This window comes from Melozone crissalis, unplaced genomic scaffold (assembly GCF_028551555.1).
Source record: "Melozone crissalis strain CALT ecotype California unplaced genomic scaffold, PUWL_Pcris_2 ptg000004l_1, whole genome shotgun sequence".
Classification (NCBI taxonomy): domain Eukaryota; kingdom Metazoa; phylum Chordata; class Aves; order Passeriformes; family Passerellidae; genus Melozone; species Melozone crissalis.
Genome location: NW_026535782.1, coordinates 26,616,858 through 26,636,171, shown reverse-complemented (window position 1 = coordinate 26,636,171; position 19,314 = coordinate 26,616,858). Strand labels below are relative to the sequence as shown.

Here is a 19,314-nt window from a genome sequence, read left to right as displayed (position 1 = left end):
TATTGTGTCTTTAACAACAGTTCTAGCTTTGGTTGGAAGCCCCCATACTTAAGATGGACTTGGGTTTTTCCAACATACAGTTTATATAAGGTCAAAGAAAAGATGTTTGAAATTATTATTTTGTTCTCACTAATTCCTGTTCTGTTCAGAAAAGATTCTGCTGACTGTAGGCTGCAACAGTTGTTAATGTACCACCTTTGTTCCAATACAAATGTTGCTCAGTGCTGAAGGAGGAGGTCTTGCAGTTTGCCCATTCTCAGCTAGGGCTTGTCCATTATGCCTCCCTTGTATAGACACCAATATTTTTGTGGCCACACGATGAGCAACATCAGAGTATTAATGTATATGAAAAGTAATTCAGCTAAAGAAGACAGATTAAGAAACTGACACAGCCAAAAATTTATCTCTTGCACTAAATGGTTAATGGTAGCAGTCTGAATATAAATTATCTTAGTCTGGAATCTTAATCGTGGTCTCAGGTGAAACTGAAGAGTGAGCATTATGGAGATTCAAGATGATGCAAGCAGAATCAGACCTTTCAGCCTGTCATGCTGAAGACAGGAAGAGAGAAACTAACAGACCACTTGCTGTAAATGCTTGTTCATTTATGACAGGCTTGTGTTAACTTATTAATAAAACAACAACCCATCTAATGGAAGCATATCTAGCTATCATTTAAATTGTTATGTGTACAGTATGATAGATGCCAGAGTTCTAAGGGTGTGAAGTTGTTTTTAGCTATTTTTCTAGTAGCAAAGCAGCATAGTACCTCCAAGACCAAATCTACCTGGAAATACTAAACACAAACAAACTAATAATAAAGATTATAAAACTGAAAAGTGGTAATTTTTAAATTTTTTTTTTGCAATCCCTGTTCCCAACTCTCACAATGAACTAACCATTTTTTACTGACTAGCCAGAAAGATACTATGCTTAAACGTTAAAATGTTAGTCTTGAATTATTTCTTTTAAGCAAACTTTAGGAGAACATTTATATTTCAAACTTGTTATCTGGTTTAATATGGCATACCCATTTTCAAGCAGTGAGTCAAATATTTGACAATATGTATTACAGCTCTAACACTAGAGACATCTTTTGTATATACCTTTCTGTAGGAGTCTTCTATCGTAGGATCGTATTTTTCAACAAATATTCCTTGAACAAACTGTACAGTCTGCAACACAAAAGTTCTTGTAAGATTCTCTTACATAGTGACATTTTGCAAACAATGTACACAAATCACTGTTCTAGGTATATACTCTGTTACCCATAACATTTTTAAAGCAAATCAAACAATTGTCATAACTACAATTGTAAGAAACAACAGAAAGCTAGATCTGTATGCTTATTTAACTGTTAGATGAAGCAATGCTACACTTGCCTTTATCCACCACCACATGGAGGGTAAGAATTAAAGACAGCATCAATTTAAGGTTTGCCTAACTCTTGAAATTAGTATTAGTTTCTAGTTGACCAGGATACAATACATTTGCACAGCTTTTACATTTTTATTTAGAACTACTTCATCTTCTACTTATTTGTCAGCACAGGAATTAGTCAAAAAACAATTGCCAGCTTTTACTAGTCTTAAGTACACTCAGTAGGCTGTTCCTGTGTACCTAGCACGAAGGATGTTTTTAGCACAAGTCAAAGGGAACTTAAGACTCAATGGCCAAGTCAGAGCAGGCACATTCAAATCCAGAAATGCTGCAGTGAGATATAGAATTCAAAGGTGAACAAAAATGTTATTTCACAATCTAACATGTTTTAAGCTTTTCTTTATGAACTGCTGCACAAGAGAATACTTCTTACTCAAGGGAGTGAGTAAGCTCTGGAGCTTACTTTATGGTAAGATGCACAATTAAACAAAAAGAGGCAAAGTTCTCAGGTGAGCTGAGAGTATCATATTTTGTGAACTTTTTCAATTCTAGGCTAGGTCAGACTAAAACTTTCTGTAATCATTAAACTGTAAATAGAAGAGCTCATGCATTTTAATAATCTACCTGCCACAGGTATATACCTACTCTCACAGAAAGGATACAACAAACACATTAAGCTTCCCACCAACACACAAATCTGTATTTCTCTCTGCATAAAAACATTAGTGCTAAAGACACTATGCAAACAGCACTCTGAAGACCTTTCTAGAGACAGGACTTAGAGGGGCAAGCTAGTTCATATCCTTTGAGAGATTCCCAAAGGAGCTTGATTTCCCACAGACTGATAGCCAGTTTATCTGTTGAAACCAGACACCCCCATAATGCTGCAGCTCTGCACCTCAGTGCACGAGATGATCAAGCACCATCAACCAAACCCATACAACAGCAGCAGCCTGGGAGATTGCACCAATGGATGCAGATGCACCCAGTAAAGGATCTACCTACTGGCCATGATGCCTCACTGGGCATTACTAACACTTATATTTATTTGTGCACACTTACATAAAGAAATATACATTAGTAGAGAGTGAATTAGAGAAAAAAATACAATAAGCCTAAAAAAACACCATACTTGAACTGCCTCATACTTACCAGAGCAGACTTTCCAACACCTCCAGAACCAAGAACCACTAGCTTGTATTCACGCATGATGCAAGAGATAAATCACCCTCAATACCTAAAACACACAAAACACCAGTCTGATTAAAACTTGACCTATATGCAGGAAGTACAATAATGACACCACAATCCAGTTCACTAAGCAGGGTTTGATAGAAGTTCCTTAGTTAACTTCTTTAATACAGCAGGTTGTTTTCTAACTATCAACTCTTATTGCAGCCACAGTAAAATGCTGCAAACCATCAGATAAACTATTTTCTCTACCTCATTACTGGTTCTCCCATAAATATCAAATAAACCCTACTATACTAAAGCTAACAGTTACTATTCATAAGAAATAATTATCCAAGAGGAGATAGCATGAATTTTAAGCATGAATTTTATCATTCTGAAACACTTAAGCACTAAACAAAGAAGCACAGAGACTTTTACAAGAAAATTAAAACCTCTCCTTCCCAGCAAACAAACACTTCTTAAAAAGACCAGCAGAATCCCAGAAATCACTTTCCAAAAAAATCCCTTCCCTAGTCTGAAAACTGTTAAATGTTCCACTAGATCTATTATGACTTATTTAATGAGTAAGTGGAAGCAATTAAAATTGTATTTTGAGACTACATCTCTTCTACAAGCTAGATCTGCTTCACTAGCTGGTGTGGCTACCAACAGCAAACTATGGGATCTGTTTGCTCATCTTTATTGGAAACTGAGCCATCAAACCAAAACAAGGCCACAGATTTTGGGACACGTCTTTGGGTCATACCACTCAAAATCCCTCACCACCTCTTGCAGTCGGGCTGGCAATGAGCCAGCAGGACTGATACTGCTTTCCTGAGCAAGAGCTCAGCTCCTTTCCTGCAGGGACTCTAGCCCTCATGAGATTCAGTTACCCGTTTTCTCCCCTCTCCACCCCTAAAGAAAGATGAAACCCTCCCCAACTAATGAATAATCTACAGGCCAGGGAAAAGGGAAAGTGCAAGGATCCAACTCAGGTGCTTGTAAAAGGTAAGCAGTGGGAAAGTAAGGTAAGAAACACCCATCTCATCAGCAGTAATTTGACAGCATCTCTGAAATTTCTGAAACACCGTCTGTTAGGTGTTGAGCACAAAATGCTAAGATGATTTACACAGAAATTAAACCACCATAGTAGAGTTCTGCCTTTACCATCACAGATTAAATCTACTGATTGTCAGAACACAGAGAAATTAAGAGTCGAGGTCCTATATCTTCATGCAAATGCATAATCTTTCAATTATCTAAACTGTCCCTCACAAAAGGAATGGGAGAAGAAAGCCTTAAGGAAATTATTGACCTGATGTCCAGCAAAAGAGTTGTCTCCACAGGCTTCCATTACCAATACATTTTGAGACTCTTTGGTGATTTTCACACCTAATAGGACATCTTTTCACTCCTGACTTAAAAAACCTCTTTCCCTCCCTACATAATTTTTTGCAAACACAGATCATGAGAACCACTCACACCACAAGTTTCATCTATTTTGCACCACTGTAAATGCTGTTAGATTCAAAAATCCATAAATTGTCCAGTGTTTCCATAAACAGGATTGTTTCCAGCTGTCCTGAAAGGCACCTCTCAAACTCATTACAAGTTAAGCCTATAACTACATTATTGTCATTTATTTAAAACAAACATTCAGTTATCCTTTTATTTTTATAAGGGTATCACTCGAATGACAAAAACATAGTGGAAATCCCAGTAATCTGGGTGAACTGCAGAAATTTCATTGTCTTTAAAAGAAAAGTTTAAGCTGAATTTTTCAGTCCTCAGACTGAAGTTAGCAACTAAATATGGAGATATCAATAATGAAGGCTGACAGTAGTTTAAAAGTAACAGAACTTCAGCAGCAGGTACCACATATCTGTTTTAAGTTATTTCTGACTTTTTCTTACTCAATTATCTGCAATTCCAAATCCTGAAATAAACTAACTTGGTTTTAGTGAGAGACTGCCAATTTCATTTTTGGCTCTGAAACAGCAATTCAGGAATTTAATGCAAGCTGAAGCTTCTTTCAGCATCCAGATTTGAAAGTTCAACCCTAAATATCCAATCATTGTACAATATTCTGGAGCTGATTTTCCTGCTTTAAGTGGTGGCACACAAAGCATATACAGACAGTATTACAGTGTGGTTAGGCAATCTTCTTAATCAATGAATGCCTAAGTAAAAAGCTTTTTAAGATCTTTGAGGACAAAGCCACACTGCAGTAGAAGGTCAACATTTCTCTGACCTTCCCTCCAAACTCAGGCAATGGACAATACAAAGACTAACTTCTTTCCCCATGACAATTTTTTGTCATTTGTACAGTTACTCTTTAACTCACCAAGAGCACACGGTAATGGTTAATATATGCACACACCCATGTAGCATAGAGGTAGCTTGGCTCCCTGCACTGATGTTATCATCTGCCATTACACCTTGGAACGGACACAAATGAATGTATTCTCTAAAACAGTTTAAGAAAGCTAACCTGCACATCCCTAACACTGCAGGCAGCAGAGCACCTGCTCCCTGCTTAGAGCCTGCTGCCACTTACATCTACCACCCCACTGCCTTTGAGCAACAGTACTGATGTCACTCCACCTTTCTTACAGTTTTCTAACAGAAAAGAAAACTTCAACTCCTATCTAAAAGAGCTTTCCTAAGAAAATTTTCCTGCTTGCAGGTCTTTGCCTCCTCATCCAAGAAACCACTGGATCATGCAGGACACAGCAGTCTGCCACACTACTTGTTGTTGTTAAAGCCTAGCACATACTTTTTCATGGACCAGTATGCCTGATACTCAAGCATGCCCCAGACTCAGCTTTGGCTCTGATCCTTCCCAAACTTGACTTTCCAGCGATTCCCAGCTAACCTGACCTGGCTCTGCTCTTGATCAAACCTATTTTTCCATATCAGATCTTGTAGAAACTGCTGGCATCCTAAATCTCAATCATGCCCTTACTTTATTTTTCAGTTGATACAATGCTTGACTCTGGAACTAATAATGTATCCAGATTCATCCGGATGCCAGCAATATTTCCTTCTGACTCATTAATGACAAATGAGTGAGGGAAAAAGCAGAAGACAAAGTCTAAAAGAGGAGGTTTAAGCCATGAAACACCGTGTCTGGCTGGCATTTGTAGAATAAGTTAGGGTCAAGTACAACAACAGTATCTGTCTGTAGTCCCCAGACCACTTTGGGGATACAAAATGATTATACTTGAACAGGCATAACAGAAATAAAGATACTGGAATAAGTGAACAACAGACAGGCAGGATGTCCCCAGATTTATTGAACGCCTGAGATGTATCTACCCAACCATCCAACAGTTAAATCGAAGTAAGTTTAAACTTATTCCTAGCAAATATAACGAGTAACTTGTCTGAATTCCCCTCTCCATTTAATGGAGTTTATTTTAAGGGAGAAATTTTGCTTTAAAGGCTGTCTACCTATAAGGTGACTGATCTGCAAGAAGGGAGAGCAATGCCAACTTTCCTATTCCCCTATCTTTAGACAGGAAAATACTGTCAACTATAGCCCCTATGCAGACGCTAAAGTGCAAGAAGATAGGAAGCATGCAAAAATTAAAACCTCTTTTTTCATTTAGTTTGAGCAGATACTGCCTTTTAACAGCTGAGCTGAGTATTTGTATGCACAGATATATCTGACATAACTGAACTGTGGAGATGCTTAACATAAGATTTAGCTAGAAAAAATGAGAGAAGCTACTCTTTAAAAAACAGCACTATCACAAAATTGATTCTAATGCTGTCTTAAGTGTACAATCACTCAAAAGTACTGAGCTCAATTCTAGACTGCCTCCATTAACTGCCAGTGACACCCCAGGAACTGCCTTCTGTACTTCCTGAGATGTAACTCCATAAAATCATTGTATCTGTGCCTCTCTCACTAGTCTGTTCATATTACCTTTTGTACTTAGTGCACTAGTGCAGAATGTACTAATGAAAGTATTAAGGTAACTGATTAATTCTACTTCATGGCATACTTAAAGTACTTGATAAACTACGAGAGCACATGCACACACTTGATATGCACATGGACACTTTTCCCAATAAAGATTCTCTCTGAAGGATGAGCAGCACATCTTTGAATAAACCTATTAGAACAGAAGAAAGAAAGGTTAACGAGGACAAGACACTGAAAATGCAGCATTTCAAAAGTTTCACATCTGACAAGGACTGTAAACATGGAACTTGCTTTTTGCTTCTGTCCTTCTCAGATAAACCACGAAAAAAGTGCCTCCTGGACATTTTCTTCAATAGCTTCTTGAAGCATGTCTCCAGAAAAATGTAAACCAAAGATAATGCTAAGGAAGTTGAGGAATAAATAACCTTACTATAGAGGTGAATGGAAAAAACCCTGCACACTTACTGCTTGTAAAGCTTTTCTAAAAAGCAACCACTCAATGAAGAATTCAAGGAAATTCATACACCATTGGTAATTGGGCTTGATGTGATAATTGTGAAATTGGGGTGGGTTTTTTATTTTTTATTTAGCTATCTTTCAATTCCTTCAGTTTCAAATTTTGGGTTCTGACTGAACTTTGTTATTTAAGGGATGGGAAAGCTAATAAACCTATTTTTTCAAGTGATAGTAAGCCATAAAAAGCTGTAAGTAGACCTCAGCCCCAGGCTGAAGACATGAACTAAGTACAGTCACTTACTTGAAGATATCCCCAAGACTTGCTTATATGAACTAGTTGTTCAGGTGTGGAATTAAATAAACTGGCCCTCCCAGAAGCCTTATCATTTTCAGAAGGGTTCATGATAATTCAGTGCTTCATGGACACCATGATTCTTATTCAGACCCTGACATTTTGGTTGCACTGTATTCACTAAAATTTTCCTAATTCTTTTGCCTCAGACTATTTACCTCTGTGGAAAAGAGACTCTGTTAGAACCACCTTGAGAACAGCACTCCTAAATTAATCCCAAATATTTGCATGAGAAAAAAAAAAAGAGTCATACACTAGATTGACAGATGAAACAAATTAACTGACTGGGTTTTTGGCGGGAAAAAAAGCCAAGGGAAAAAAATCCAATATTTTTCTCAGAAAGGGGATACTAGCTGTGTGACAAAATAAGATAACAATGCTCAGATATTTGAAAAAATAGCACTAGTTCAGTCACAGGACCAGCCAAACTCAGAGGATTATGTCTTTTCAGAGATGTTTCTCATTTCTGATACTGGAATAGACTCAGATGTCCAAACCATCCCAGATTCCACTATGTTTTTAATCTCCTGTTTTAGAACCTTCTTTTCAGGTAAACAACTAATTAAGAGATGATGTATGCTGTTCTTAGTATTCCCCAAACACTTGCATCTGAGATGTCCTAAATTCTTATCTCTTATCCCAGAGGGGTCCCCCCCTCTGATATAATTTCAGGGCATAAGCAAAACTTTGGCAACATAGCCCCAACTGGAAGCCTGTTCATTTTCACCAACTTTTAGAGGCTTTAGAAATTAAAGCAATTCAGATAGCCCTTACTCAACAGGGTAAGTGTACCTCTAATAAAAGAAATTAAACTACTCCAGAGCTGACTTTGACACATTTATAAAAATTCATAAAAACCATTATTCAGAAATCAGTTCTGAAAAGCTGATCGGGATCTAATAAAGACTTTCATACTCAAGATTCCTGTAAGTACAGCTATCAACTGTTCAGTAAACAAAGCAAGAAGCAATTTTTATTTCTAGTTTTTACTTGTTTTTGATAGTTTCTGGTCTTGACAATGTATTTCATCAGTTGAACAGCTAGTATCTTTTGGGCACTAATACTGTAATTTTTCTTGGGACAAAAATAGCTCTTCAATTATGTTCAAATATTTTAACTGATGTCAGACAACCTTCAGAGGATTTTCAAAAAGCTGGCTGAGTGGTTAAGCTTATTCAGTGACATGAAATCATACTGACCACCTGAGAAAGAGCCAGAGACCTGAGAACAAGCTACTGCAGCACAAACATGGCACTAAGGTTTAACCTGCTCCTCGAACAGCCCACAGGGACACTGACACAGAGAAAGCTTAACCAAGTTTTCCTTCCACTGAAGGGAGCTACCTTGATTAATACTGCACACAGGGACCATTTCTGCAAAAGCAGCTAACAGCATCTGACCTTGTGAGACTAGCTCCACTGTCTATAATTAGTATGGCTGAATAAAACCAGATTTTTTTTTCTTAAGTCAAAGTTAACTCCCAGCTAGATCTTAAATTTGAACATAAATTTATTGGATGTTGTAAAAGTAAAAGCAGCCTGTTTAAAGTCCCTGATACCTCAAGATGAAAGTTTCCTGATGTGAAACTAGCAATCATGTGCAACTTGCAGTAGATTCACACAAAATATAAAAAAGCATTTTCAAAGCAAGTGATGTAATGAACATTCTTATGCTACCAAGGATATGCTATGCTTCAACACTTACTGAGTTAAAGTTTCAACTTTGTGCAAAAATTCTAACCTGTCAATTCAAATGTGTAGTACTATGCTGCAGAATCTATTTAAGTTTCAAATGCAATTTGTAGCATTTATCAGGTATATTCTTAGTTTTTGTGGCTGTTTGCCACGATCTTGCATTTTCTCCCTATTCCTGTCAAACAGTCACCATCCCCCAGGAAAATTGTTTGTGAATGTCCTACCAGTCAGACTTACAGTTAAAATTATAACCTTGTAATTCCTGAACAAACTGAATTGCAAGTAATTTTTATGCTTGCAAAGAAAATCCAGGCAGGCAATAAACAGAAACAACACAGAGATTTTAAAAAATACTACAAGGATATTAAATTCAGAGAATGCATAATTACTATGTTACAATATCTGGCTATGCATAAGCTAGATATTCAACCATAAAGCAAGTTCTGAGAACTGAGCCAGCAATTTGATGCTGTGAATTTGGCTCTGCTGTCATTACAGAGAAGGATCAGTATTTAGCTCTACAATTTTTCCAAGTTAATGGATTGCCACATCATAGTACACACAACATTACCTGATATGCATGCTCCTGATTAAAAGCAGATGTAACTATTTGTTTGTCCCCATAATTGTCACACTAAATTTTTTCTTTCAAACTTCAAAACAAGGTGATACCCAGCAGGACTACAAATAAGGCATGGAAGTTTTCAGAGTTAAGATATTTCTTTTGTAAGTGCAGTTTGAAAGTTACTTTAAGCTTGCCAGCTGGCTTAAGGTACTCTTCTTTGGAAAAAGGCATCTTAATTTCTCTTTCAGAAGCAAGACCTAGTCTCAAATTCCATCTGGTATCTGCTTAATATCTGGCAATCCTAGCTGTACTTTGATTGTGACACTGGCTGCTGAACTATAAAGCCTGGTATCGGGTTTCCTCCTACAGCTGTAAGCCAATGCTGGGTTTAACTGCAATTCCAGGATCACCTTTTGCCTCTCTATTTTTCTCCATAACATACAATTACATATATACCCCTGGCAACACCAGAGCTTGCAGGCCAACATATCATTACTCGTACTATCTTCGCTATAAGAAGTGTGGGTTTTATTCAGGTTTGTTTACATTATGAACACATCATCAAGGCACAGATATAAAGATTTCCTTCATCATTATATGAAGTTTTGTTACTGGCCATTTAAATCCAGCTAGTGTAGGCCCTTTTATGTAAAAAGTATCCTTCTGCAGTACAATTTACAAAAATTCTATTACTAATCAGGTTGGTAGCCAGAGAGAAGTTTTACAAATTCCCATATGTCATTTTAATTAAGATTAGAAGCTTTATCTGTTGAAAAGACACTGATTCTATGCAAATTGAGACTACTCAGCACTAGCATTCATTAACAGGAATAAAATTATCTCTTTCATGATAACTGAACCATACCAGTTCAAGTCCCAAGTAATTGTAACTCATGTCTGTTTTAACTCTCAATACTTCCCTAAGAGAAACATGGTATTTGAACATGAGCAACAAGCCTCACTGAAAGTCACCCAAATGACACATATTTTCACCAATGGTTCTTTTGTCACAGCTTCAGACATCTTCCTGAGGGTAACCTGAAAAAGGCATACACTGACCCCCAGCAACAACCACTATTTTCTGCCACATGGTTTTGCTACTTGTGCAATGACAGAGGTTCAACCTTAACTGCTCTTTTTCGCAATTAGCTTCATTAGCTGAATCCACTGATGAACATGAGTTTCTAAAAGGTCTGACATGCTTAATGGAAGAGGGTGAAACCTGAGCAAAAAAAAAAAAAAAAAAAAATCCTGTTCTCTTTCTGGCAGCAAGGCAGTATCACTTTGAACCTAGGGATGGTTGCTCCACAGATAATGTCCAACCCACAAGCAAACCTTAACCAGAAGGTGACAACTGCAGACATCGATCTTCTCACCTCTGCCCATATGGAGATGCACAGACAACTTGGTTGTTCTTTAGGCAACTGTTAAGTTGCTACAAGCTCCAGAAGAGGGTATTTAAGAAAAACCCCAAACACAAAAAACGTTCAACCAATTAAAACTAAATCCCACAGAAAAAAATCCCACCCACTAAAACAATTCCCCATCCCCTTGTCCCCTGCCAAAAAAAACCCAACCAACAAAACAAATCCAACCCAAAAAACAAACCAACAGCCTACATAAAAACAACTCTAGCTAATGTCTGCACGCAAAGCTGTGAACAGCTATAGCTCTATACCTGCTCTCTGAGCAGCTGATGCACCTTAGCACTCCCAGAACTCTCATTTAATGGGCCACAAATTTTCAAGAGGTGAAAGATCTGAGTTAGGAGCATAACACCAAAGGTAAGCAATTCACACTTGCAAGCCTGAGCTCATGTCCTCTCCCATGAGGACACCTACACAAAAAACTGAATAATTTTAACCAAATGAATTTGAATTACACTCATCCCCACACCACTTTCAATTACATGAACTAGATCTTTAGTACCAAGTTACCAAATTAATGAGGATTAAACTTGTTTAATCAAGTCTCCACAAGATTGTATTTGAATCTTCTTAAGATCACTCTCGTTCACATTTAGACCATAATTCTTGGTTCCTCTGCATCTTAAAAGCTTGCCATTTTCTGGAGAAACCTGTCATACCTCAAAACTCACTTTGCTAGAAGCCAAATTTTATTTGGTTTGCATGGCAATGTTTTGTTAGCTAGGTGGCTTCTGGTGAGAAGCTGCCAGAAGCTTCCCCCATCTCCAGTGCCAGGTGAGCACCAGGACAGACCCGCTGCAGGCCAAAGCTGAATCCATTAGTAACAGCAGCACCTATGGAACAACATATTTAAGAAGAGGGTTGGAGGGGTCAACTGTGAGGGGAACAACAGCAGCAGAGAAAGGAGTGAGAATATGCAAGAGCAACAACTCTGCAGACACCAAACTGAAGTGAAGAAGGAGGGGGAGGAGGTGCTGCAGGTGCCTGTGCAGAGATTCCCCTGCAGCCATGGTGAGACAGGCTGTCCCACTGCAGCCCATGGAAGTGCACAGTGGAGCAGAGATCCATTGGCAGCCCATAGAAGACCCCAGGCCAGAGTAGCTAAATGCCTGAAGGAGACTGTAACACTATGGGAATGATATGCTGAAATAGTTTGCTCCTGAAGGACTGCACCCCCAGAAGGGACTGCCACTGGAGAAGTTTGTGAAGGACTATCTCCCATGGGAGACCCCACACTGAAGCAGGGGAAGAGTGTGTGGAGTCCTACTGAGGAAGGAGCAGCAGAGACAACACGTGCATGGTACTGACTGCAGCCCCCATTCCCTACCCCACTGTGCCTCTAAGGGAGAGGTGGTGGAAAATTAAGGAGCTAAGTTCAGCCAGGGAAGAAAGTGTTACTAAGATTTGGGTTTATTTCTCATTATCTTATCCTACATGATTTGCAATAAATTAAACTGATTTCCCCAAGCTGAGTCTATTTTATCCCCATGACAACAACTGGCAAGCGGTCTTTCCTGACCTTATCTTGACTCACAAGCCTTGTGCTGTATTTTTTCTATCTGCAGTGAGTTGACACTGGCTGGATGCCAAGCACCCACCAAAGACTCTTCACCACAAGCCTCTGCCATGGACAAGGGAGAGAAAATATAATGAAAGGTTCATGAGTTGAGGTAAGGACCAGAAGAGATCACTCAACAAATCCAATCAGAGGCAAAAAAGGCTGGAATTAAAGATATTAACTGAATTTATTACTAACAAAATCAGAGCAGGATAATGTGGTTTTAAGAAGACTGTAAAACACCTTCCCCTCACCCCTCCCTCCTTCCTAAATTTTACCTTCTTGCCCAGAAGCACAGGGAGAAGGGAATGGGGGTTATGGTCAGTTCATCACAGGTTCTTTCTCCCATTGCTCAGGGAGAGGAGTCCTTCCCCAGCTCCAACACAGGGTTCCTCCCACAGGAAACAGTTCACCACGAATTACTCCAATGTGAGTCCATCTCACTAACAACAGTTCTCTGCAAATGGCTGCAATGAGTCCATTCCATGGGCAACAGAACCCCTCAAACTGCTGCAGCATGGATCACTCTTCCATAGGGTGCAGTCCTTCAAGGATAGGCTGCTCCAGCATTGGTCCCCCATAGGATCACAAGTTCTACCAGGGCACTTCTCCAGTGCGGGGCTCTTCCCTCCATCAGTCTGCAAGGCCCTGCCAGCAGCCTGCTCCAGCACAGCCTCTCATGGGTTCGCAGTCTCCTCTCAGGAATCCACCTGCTCTGGTGTGGGCATCCTCCACAGGCTGCAGGTGGATCTCTGCATCCTCATGGTCCTCCATGGGCTGCACCACGGCTGCAGAGGAATCCCAGCTTTGGAGCCTGGAGCACCTCCTGCCTCTCTTTCTTTACTGACCTTGGTGTTTGTGGAGTTGCTCCACTCACATGTGCTCACCCTGCTTTACTCTGGCTGCAATTACAAATGTGCAGTGACTTCTTTTTTCTTTCTTCTTCCTAAATCTGTTATCACAGAGACATTACCACCATTTCTAATTGGTCAAGCTTTGACTAGTGGCACGTTCATATTTGGAACTACCAGGGACTGGATCTGCCAGGCACAGAAGAAGCTTCTAGCAGCTTCTCACAGAAGATAGTCCTATAGCCTACATACTACCAAACTTTGCCTACGCAAACCCCATATAGTTGAGAAGGGGAGTGATACAGCAGCTTTGGTGGGCACCTGATGTCCACCCAGGGTCAACCCACAACAAATCAAACACATTGATAAGGTAACAGAAGATGTCCAAAGGTTACTGAAATGTAAAATTGACTTTGGAGTTTTGGATGGGCAGACCTTTCTAAACAAAATCTGCACATCTGTCTTCTAAGAGTCATCTATTATTTACGCTATGACAATCACAATCATCACAGCACTTGAATGAGCATCACCACTACATCCTTAATCCTTCACTGAGGAGTTTTACTGTTAGCAAGTTAAATACAAGCATCTCAAAACAATCTGTATTTGGGGCAAAGCCCAAGCAGAAGAATGACTTTTCAGTCTGCCCTGACTGTCCCAGTGAAGCAAGTTTATCCTTCAGGGAACCAGTCTTTCATCCCCACGTTGCTTAAGGTGCCTGCAGTTTACCAAATGCTTGCTCTCTTTAGGTTCTTGTGATCTGTGACTTCAGCCTTCTGTAGGCAAGCCTGTGAATGATTCCTTATTTTTACTTCCACCACAGCAGATTCAGCATTCAGCTCAGAAAAGAGGCTTCAGGTTTCCTCTGTGAAACTTATAGCTTATTTTAAAAGTAGTCTCACAATAAGGTTAAGTAACAGAAGAATTGCATTACCTGTAAGTACAAATATTTTCAAATTAACAAATTTGTCTTTGAAAAACGTTTTTGCAAACTGGATCTTAAGATCCTGCCTCTGGCTAGAAGCAGAACTAGTTAGCAAGATTGCACATTGTTCAAAATATTGGTTACTGCAGCTTAATTATGTCCAAACTAACGTGCACTTAATGGCACTTCTCCACCTGTTTCCTGGCAAATCAGGACCCAGATTTCCAGCAGAAAAGGAGGACTTCAGGACTTTTTTGCTTTTCAAGCATAAAACTGGACAACCTACTAGATCTTTCTGTTCCAGGCTCCACATGAAATATTCTTACTTTGTCACTCTAATTTGTACTTACATTAATACACCACTCTTCTTCTGAGATTACTCTTAAGAGTTGATGAAAAGCAACACACAGATCAAAAGGATGCCAAACACAAGCATACACAGCAGCCTAAAGCCCTTAATTGTAAAACCTCATTTTCAACTCCTCAGTCTTCGCAGAATTTCAGCTACCACACGTGAGTTTTCTATGCAAGATCTCTGGCTGAACCTCAATTTAGCTTTGGGCAATTCCTGAAACAAAAGGTTTAAGGTGATCAAGACAAAAACCAGAGGATCATTAAAAATATAAGCAAACAAAAATTGAAGCTCAAATATAAAGAAAGGTGAAAAAGTAACAATAAAATAAGGACATAGAGTAAATACAGGTATACATAGCTGTAATTTAGAAATGTTTGCTTCCCTCTCTAGTATTCAGATTTAAAAGCAAGTAGAAAATTGTACACCAAAAGTAAGAACATTTGAAGACCAAGCATCCAGAAAAAACTAGCTACAAGTGCTTGCTTATTATAGTATTACAGCTTCTCTCTATTTGTCTCCAAACCTACCCAATGTCCACAGAGATTAAGTGCCAGGGGGTCTCTTCTTTGGCGAAATCCCATCTAATCTGCTACTAAGTCAAAAAAGATATATCAGAAAAATGGAAGAGTGATATTCTCCAGCATGACAGTCAGCTAGCTATTCTTGCCTCTTCAGTGCTCCTTGATGCCACAGGACTACTACAGTCTCTTTGATTCTACCAAGTGACAATTTGATGACAATTTGGCATCACTTTCTAGAAGCATGGCACATTCTGAAATAACTTATCTTGGTAAAGGGTTAGATTTTTGAACATAACAGCTCACAGAAAACACAAGTCCAAGGCATCTTGAACTTGTTGCTATAAAACCGCCTTGGAAATTCATCCATAGATTGGCATTATATTTGTAAGAATTGTGAAGGAGAGTTCACATTTGCCACAAACTCATTTTTGACACTCCTCATCATAAAACCCATGAAGACAACATTGCATTTTCTGTATGCTTCTACCAATATAAAATACAGACGTTAAATAACAAATATTCCTGAATAGGAATAAAATCACCAGACTCACAGAATGTCTACTGCCCATCAAATCTCCATTTTAAACAAGTCAGAAGAGTCACAAAAAGACAGTATGATACATCCTTATTCATACTAACTACATAAATATAACTCCAGAAGTGCAAGAGTCAAGATTTTGCCAAGCTGTATTAATTTATACACTCTCCCAACCAAAAGAAAATCCTTCAGCAATGTTTTATCCAAAACACAATCATATGAAGCCAAGTAGGCTACACTTATGGGTCAATTATTACATCAGAATGTTACCTTGTAGGTAGCTTCACAGTGAAAGATCACAGGAGAGTTACTGACAGCATCTTACAAATTCTAACAACCCCCATAAGTGCTTCATGTGTACAAGATTAGTGACAGAGGTCCCCGCACGCACCAGGACACAGCCAGGCACACAGAATGGCCTGAGTAGAAAGGGACCTGTGAGATTGTGTAGTTCTGCCAGGCACAGACAGGGATTCCACCCCTTAGATCAGGCAGCTCAGGGCCCCATCCAGCCTGGCTTTGAACATTTCCACAACTCAGTAGCAACAGTAATTGACACCTGATAAATAAATCAATCTGGTCCTAAACACTCTATTGCAGAAAGTAAGATTTTTAGGTAATTTCCACGTGAATGGAGATTACTTCTGCTTTACATTCCAATTTACCCTTCTGCAACAGTTTGCAACTTTCCACTAGTCTTCTAATAAATCACTTCTAGGGGAGGTATTAGATCAAGTGTTATAGAAATTTGATTAACTGCAAACAGGGATTGTACAGTTTCACAACTTAACAATCACTGTTATCTGGGTTGTGATGCAGTCCAATGTTCATCTCAAATAAAAAATACTGACCATACATGAAACTGCTAAAAAAAAAAAAAAATCAAAGTAGCTGGTCTGACTCTGCAATTACCAAAACCACTTTCACTTGTGTAGTGCTGAAGTGCCACTCCTAGTGACAGGTTCTCCTTCTATCTCCTGTATGTGCCCTTTGAACTCCAACAGATAACTCACAAGTGTCTGCAGCTCATCCTTGACAGAGACGTGGTGGCACTGATTTTTTTGCTTCCTCCTGATATACGAAGCATGCTTTTAAGAAACTTTTCTTCACTGCAGACATAAAAAAAAGTGAAGGCACAATTGGTTAGCTTTCAGAAACAGAGACTGTGAGTGGGAAAAAATAGGACAAGACTTCAAAAGCTAAGACAACTAATGCAGAAAAACAAAAAGAAAGTTGCAGGGACTATCTGTGTTGACAAATTATTTCAGTTTAACTGAAGACAATGTCACAGAAAGTTATAGAGTAAGCCATACTAATAGAAATGCTGAAGTACATATTTTCTTTTAATCCAGATTACCTAAGGAAATTAGGTAATAATGCTATAATTAAAGCTTGTAAGAGTCACTTCAATGTCAACAAATCTTGATGCAAAGAACACATTCTCTTGAGTTTCTATGAAAAAAAAAATTAAAGACAGAGCCTTGCTTTGTCTTCAGTTATAAAAATGAACTGTTCTCCCATTCCAGGTCCTCAATACTGCCCAAAAGTTTAATCACGTAAGGTTTCTCACAGCTCTACAATGTATCTTCCAATTAGAGATATACTGGAAATTATTTCAGGAATGAGTAACAGTGGCACACAATATCCATTTTGCTGAAGACCTGGTCAAGTCATTCAGATTTAGGCCAGCTTCCTGTGTTGCAACAGCTGCAGGAATGATACCAAGTGATCTAAGAAAGTACAGATTTCCTGAAGAGAACTTCAAGCTGGGGAGAAACATGAGATGTTGCTTGTCTGGCACAGGATGCAAACACCAATCCATGAGAAAGGCTAGGCTGTCCTACCCCTGCACTATGGTCTAGCCTTTCTCCCTTGGTCAGGAATGAAATAACCATGTGGACTTACTCGGCAGTCTCTTTTTGTAGTTGCATAGCCAGGACTTACTTCAAATAACATCAAGTCCTTAGATTAATAACTAAAGAGTGCTGACTGGGACAGCGTACAAAATAATGTCAAATGCCTCCTCTTCTTCCTGGTTCACCTCTAAAAAGTTTCTGTAATTCTATAACACACATTCCTCTAGGGTCTGACAGTGACTTTCACTCTACTGCTTCAGTAGTAAAAATCACAATTAAAACACTACTCTTGAAAAAGAAGCATCCTGAATAGCTAGAGGGCCCCCAAATAATTAATTTTATATTTCAAAAATTGCCCAATAGGCAGATTTCCAACCTGGTGTTTACAGCCTTCCTCCCTTTCCTTGCTCTTGGAAGAGAGAACATGCAGTATGAGTACGTCAGGAGCTCACGACAGCATGCATGAGAAGGCACACATATAAATAAAAAACTTTTTCACTTTAGTTGTTACAATGTTTCTTTACACATTATGTAGCTTGAGAAATGAGAGTTTCCAGTAGCCATAACCTACTGCTGCTTTTGAAGGTAACCTCATTCAACTCCTTCATGAAGAAACAGTCTGTACCAGCAGACAAGGTCTTTGACTTTCTCAAAATAGCATTTGCCTACTACAAGCAAACTTCCATAACTTCACTAAAATATTACCTCTACTATGCCTGTCTCACCCAGTTGCCTCATGCATGACAGGCCTTAAGGAAAAAGCCATATATTAGATGCCCTAAGATACTACAGATCTACTACATTCAACTGTTAACTTTGAAAACTCAGCTTGAAAACAGGTGTATTAATCGCATTAAAGTACAAAAGCACTTCTTTCCCCTGCTTTATGCAAGAAAAATAGAAACACAGCATCTTAACCACATCTGAGCAGGAAAACAAAGTTTGCCTTGAAATATGAAGGTGTAGTTACTGTAGATACTCCTTTCATCTCCCTGAACAGGGAGGTTGTCTAAAATATCCCTGTACCTGACCTAGATGCAACAGAACACAGCAGAGGCCTGCCCCAGCTCAGCAGGGATCCAGCACACTGACACCACACAGCGCACTGGGTCTGCTCTTGGATCAGTTCTGAGCTGAAGGAGCGGCAGCACTCACAACCACAAGCTAAACACAGACTGGTGTGCACAGCTCGTGCTGAGTGATCTGTTCTGCTAAGGGAGCAATTCTGATTAAAACTCCCAACTGGAGCCCAACCTGACCAACACTCTCAAATGTCAGCGAGGTATCTGACAGCCATCTAAGCATTCCTTAGAAAGGCCAATTCATACAGGAGCCGCCTACCCACCCTCTCAGCGTACACCCAAGGACAAGAGTGCCAGTTTTTATCAGTAAGATATTCTTATCCTCAAGAGCACCTCTCTGTACCTAACCCCGAGCAGCTCAGAGCTCTGTGCATGACAGCATTGGCACGGTAGCAGTAACCATCAACTACTCAAGTACTTCTGTGACTCTTGCACTTCCCACACCCCAGATGATAGGTGGACAACTGTTTATTTTAGTTCCCTGTCACACTTACTGTGAGATCACAAGCTACAGTGTAGCCTTCAGCACACTTCCTTCCTCAGCCATGGAAGCAATTTCTTTCTCCTTTTGTAGGCCCTCACCTAGATTCCCATCTGTTTGCCTCTGCTCCAGAAAGGCTCTCAATTAAAAAGACAGTCAGTTTTACTCT

At 39.3% G+C, this 19,314-nt stretch overlaps 1 protein-coding gene across 1 annotated transcript in view; it reads right to left on the bottom strand.

Moving 5' to 3' along the window:
- RAP1B (RAP1B, member of RAS oncogene family) overlaps positions 1-19,314 on the bottom strand; it is a 30,843-nt gene that overhangs the window by 9,305 nt on the left and 2,224 nt on the right. Inside the window, exons 2-3 of the mRNA XM_054273177.1 lie at positions 2,533-2,617; positions 1,107-1,175 (exon numbers count right to left, since the gene is read on the bottom strand). Of these exons, the coding sequence (XP_054129152.1) occupies positions 1,107-1,175; positions 2,533-2,589 (126 nt within the window). The 5' untranslated portion in view covers positions 2,590-2,617. The remainder of the gene's footprint in view (positions 1-1,106; positions 1,176-2,532; positions 2,618-19,314) is intronic.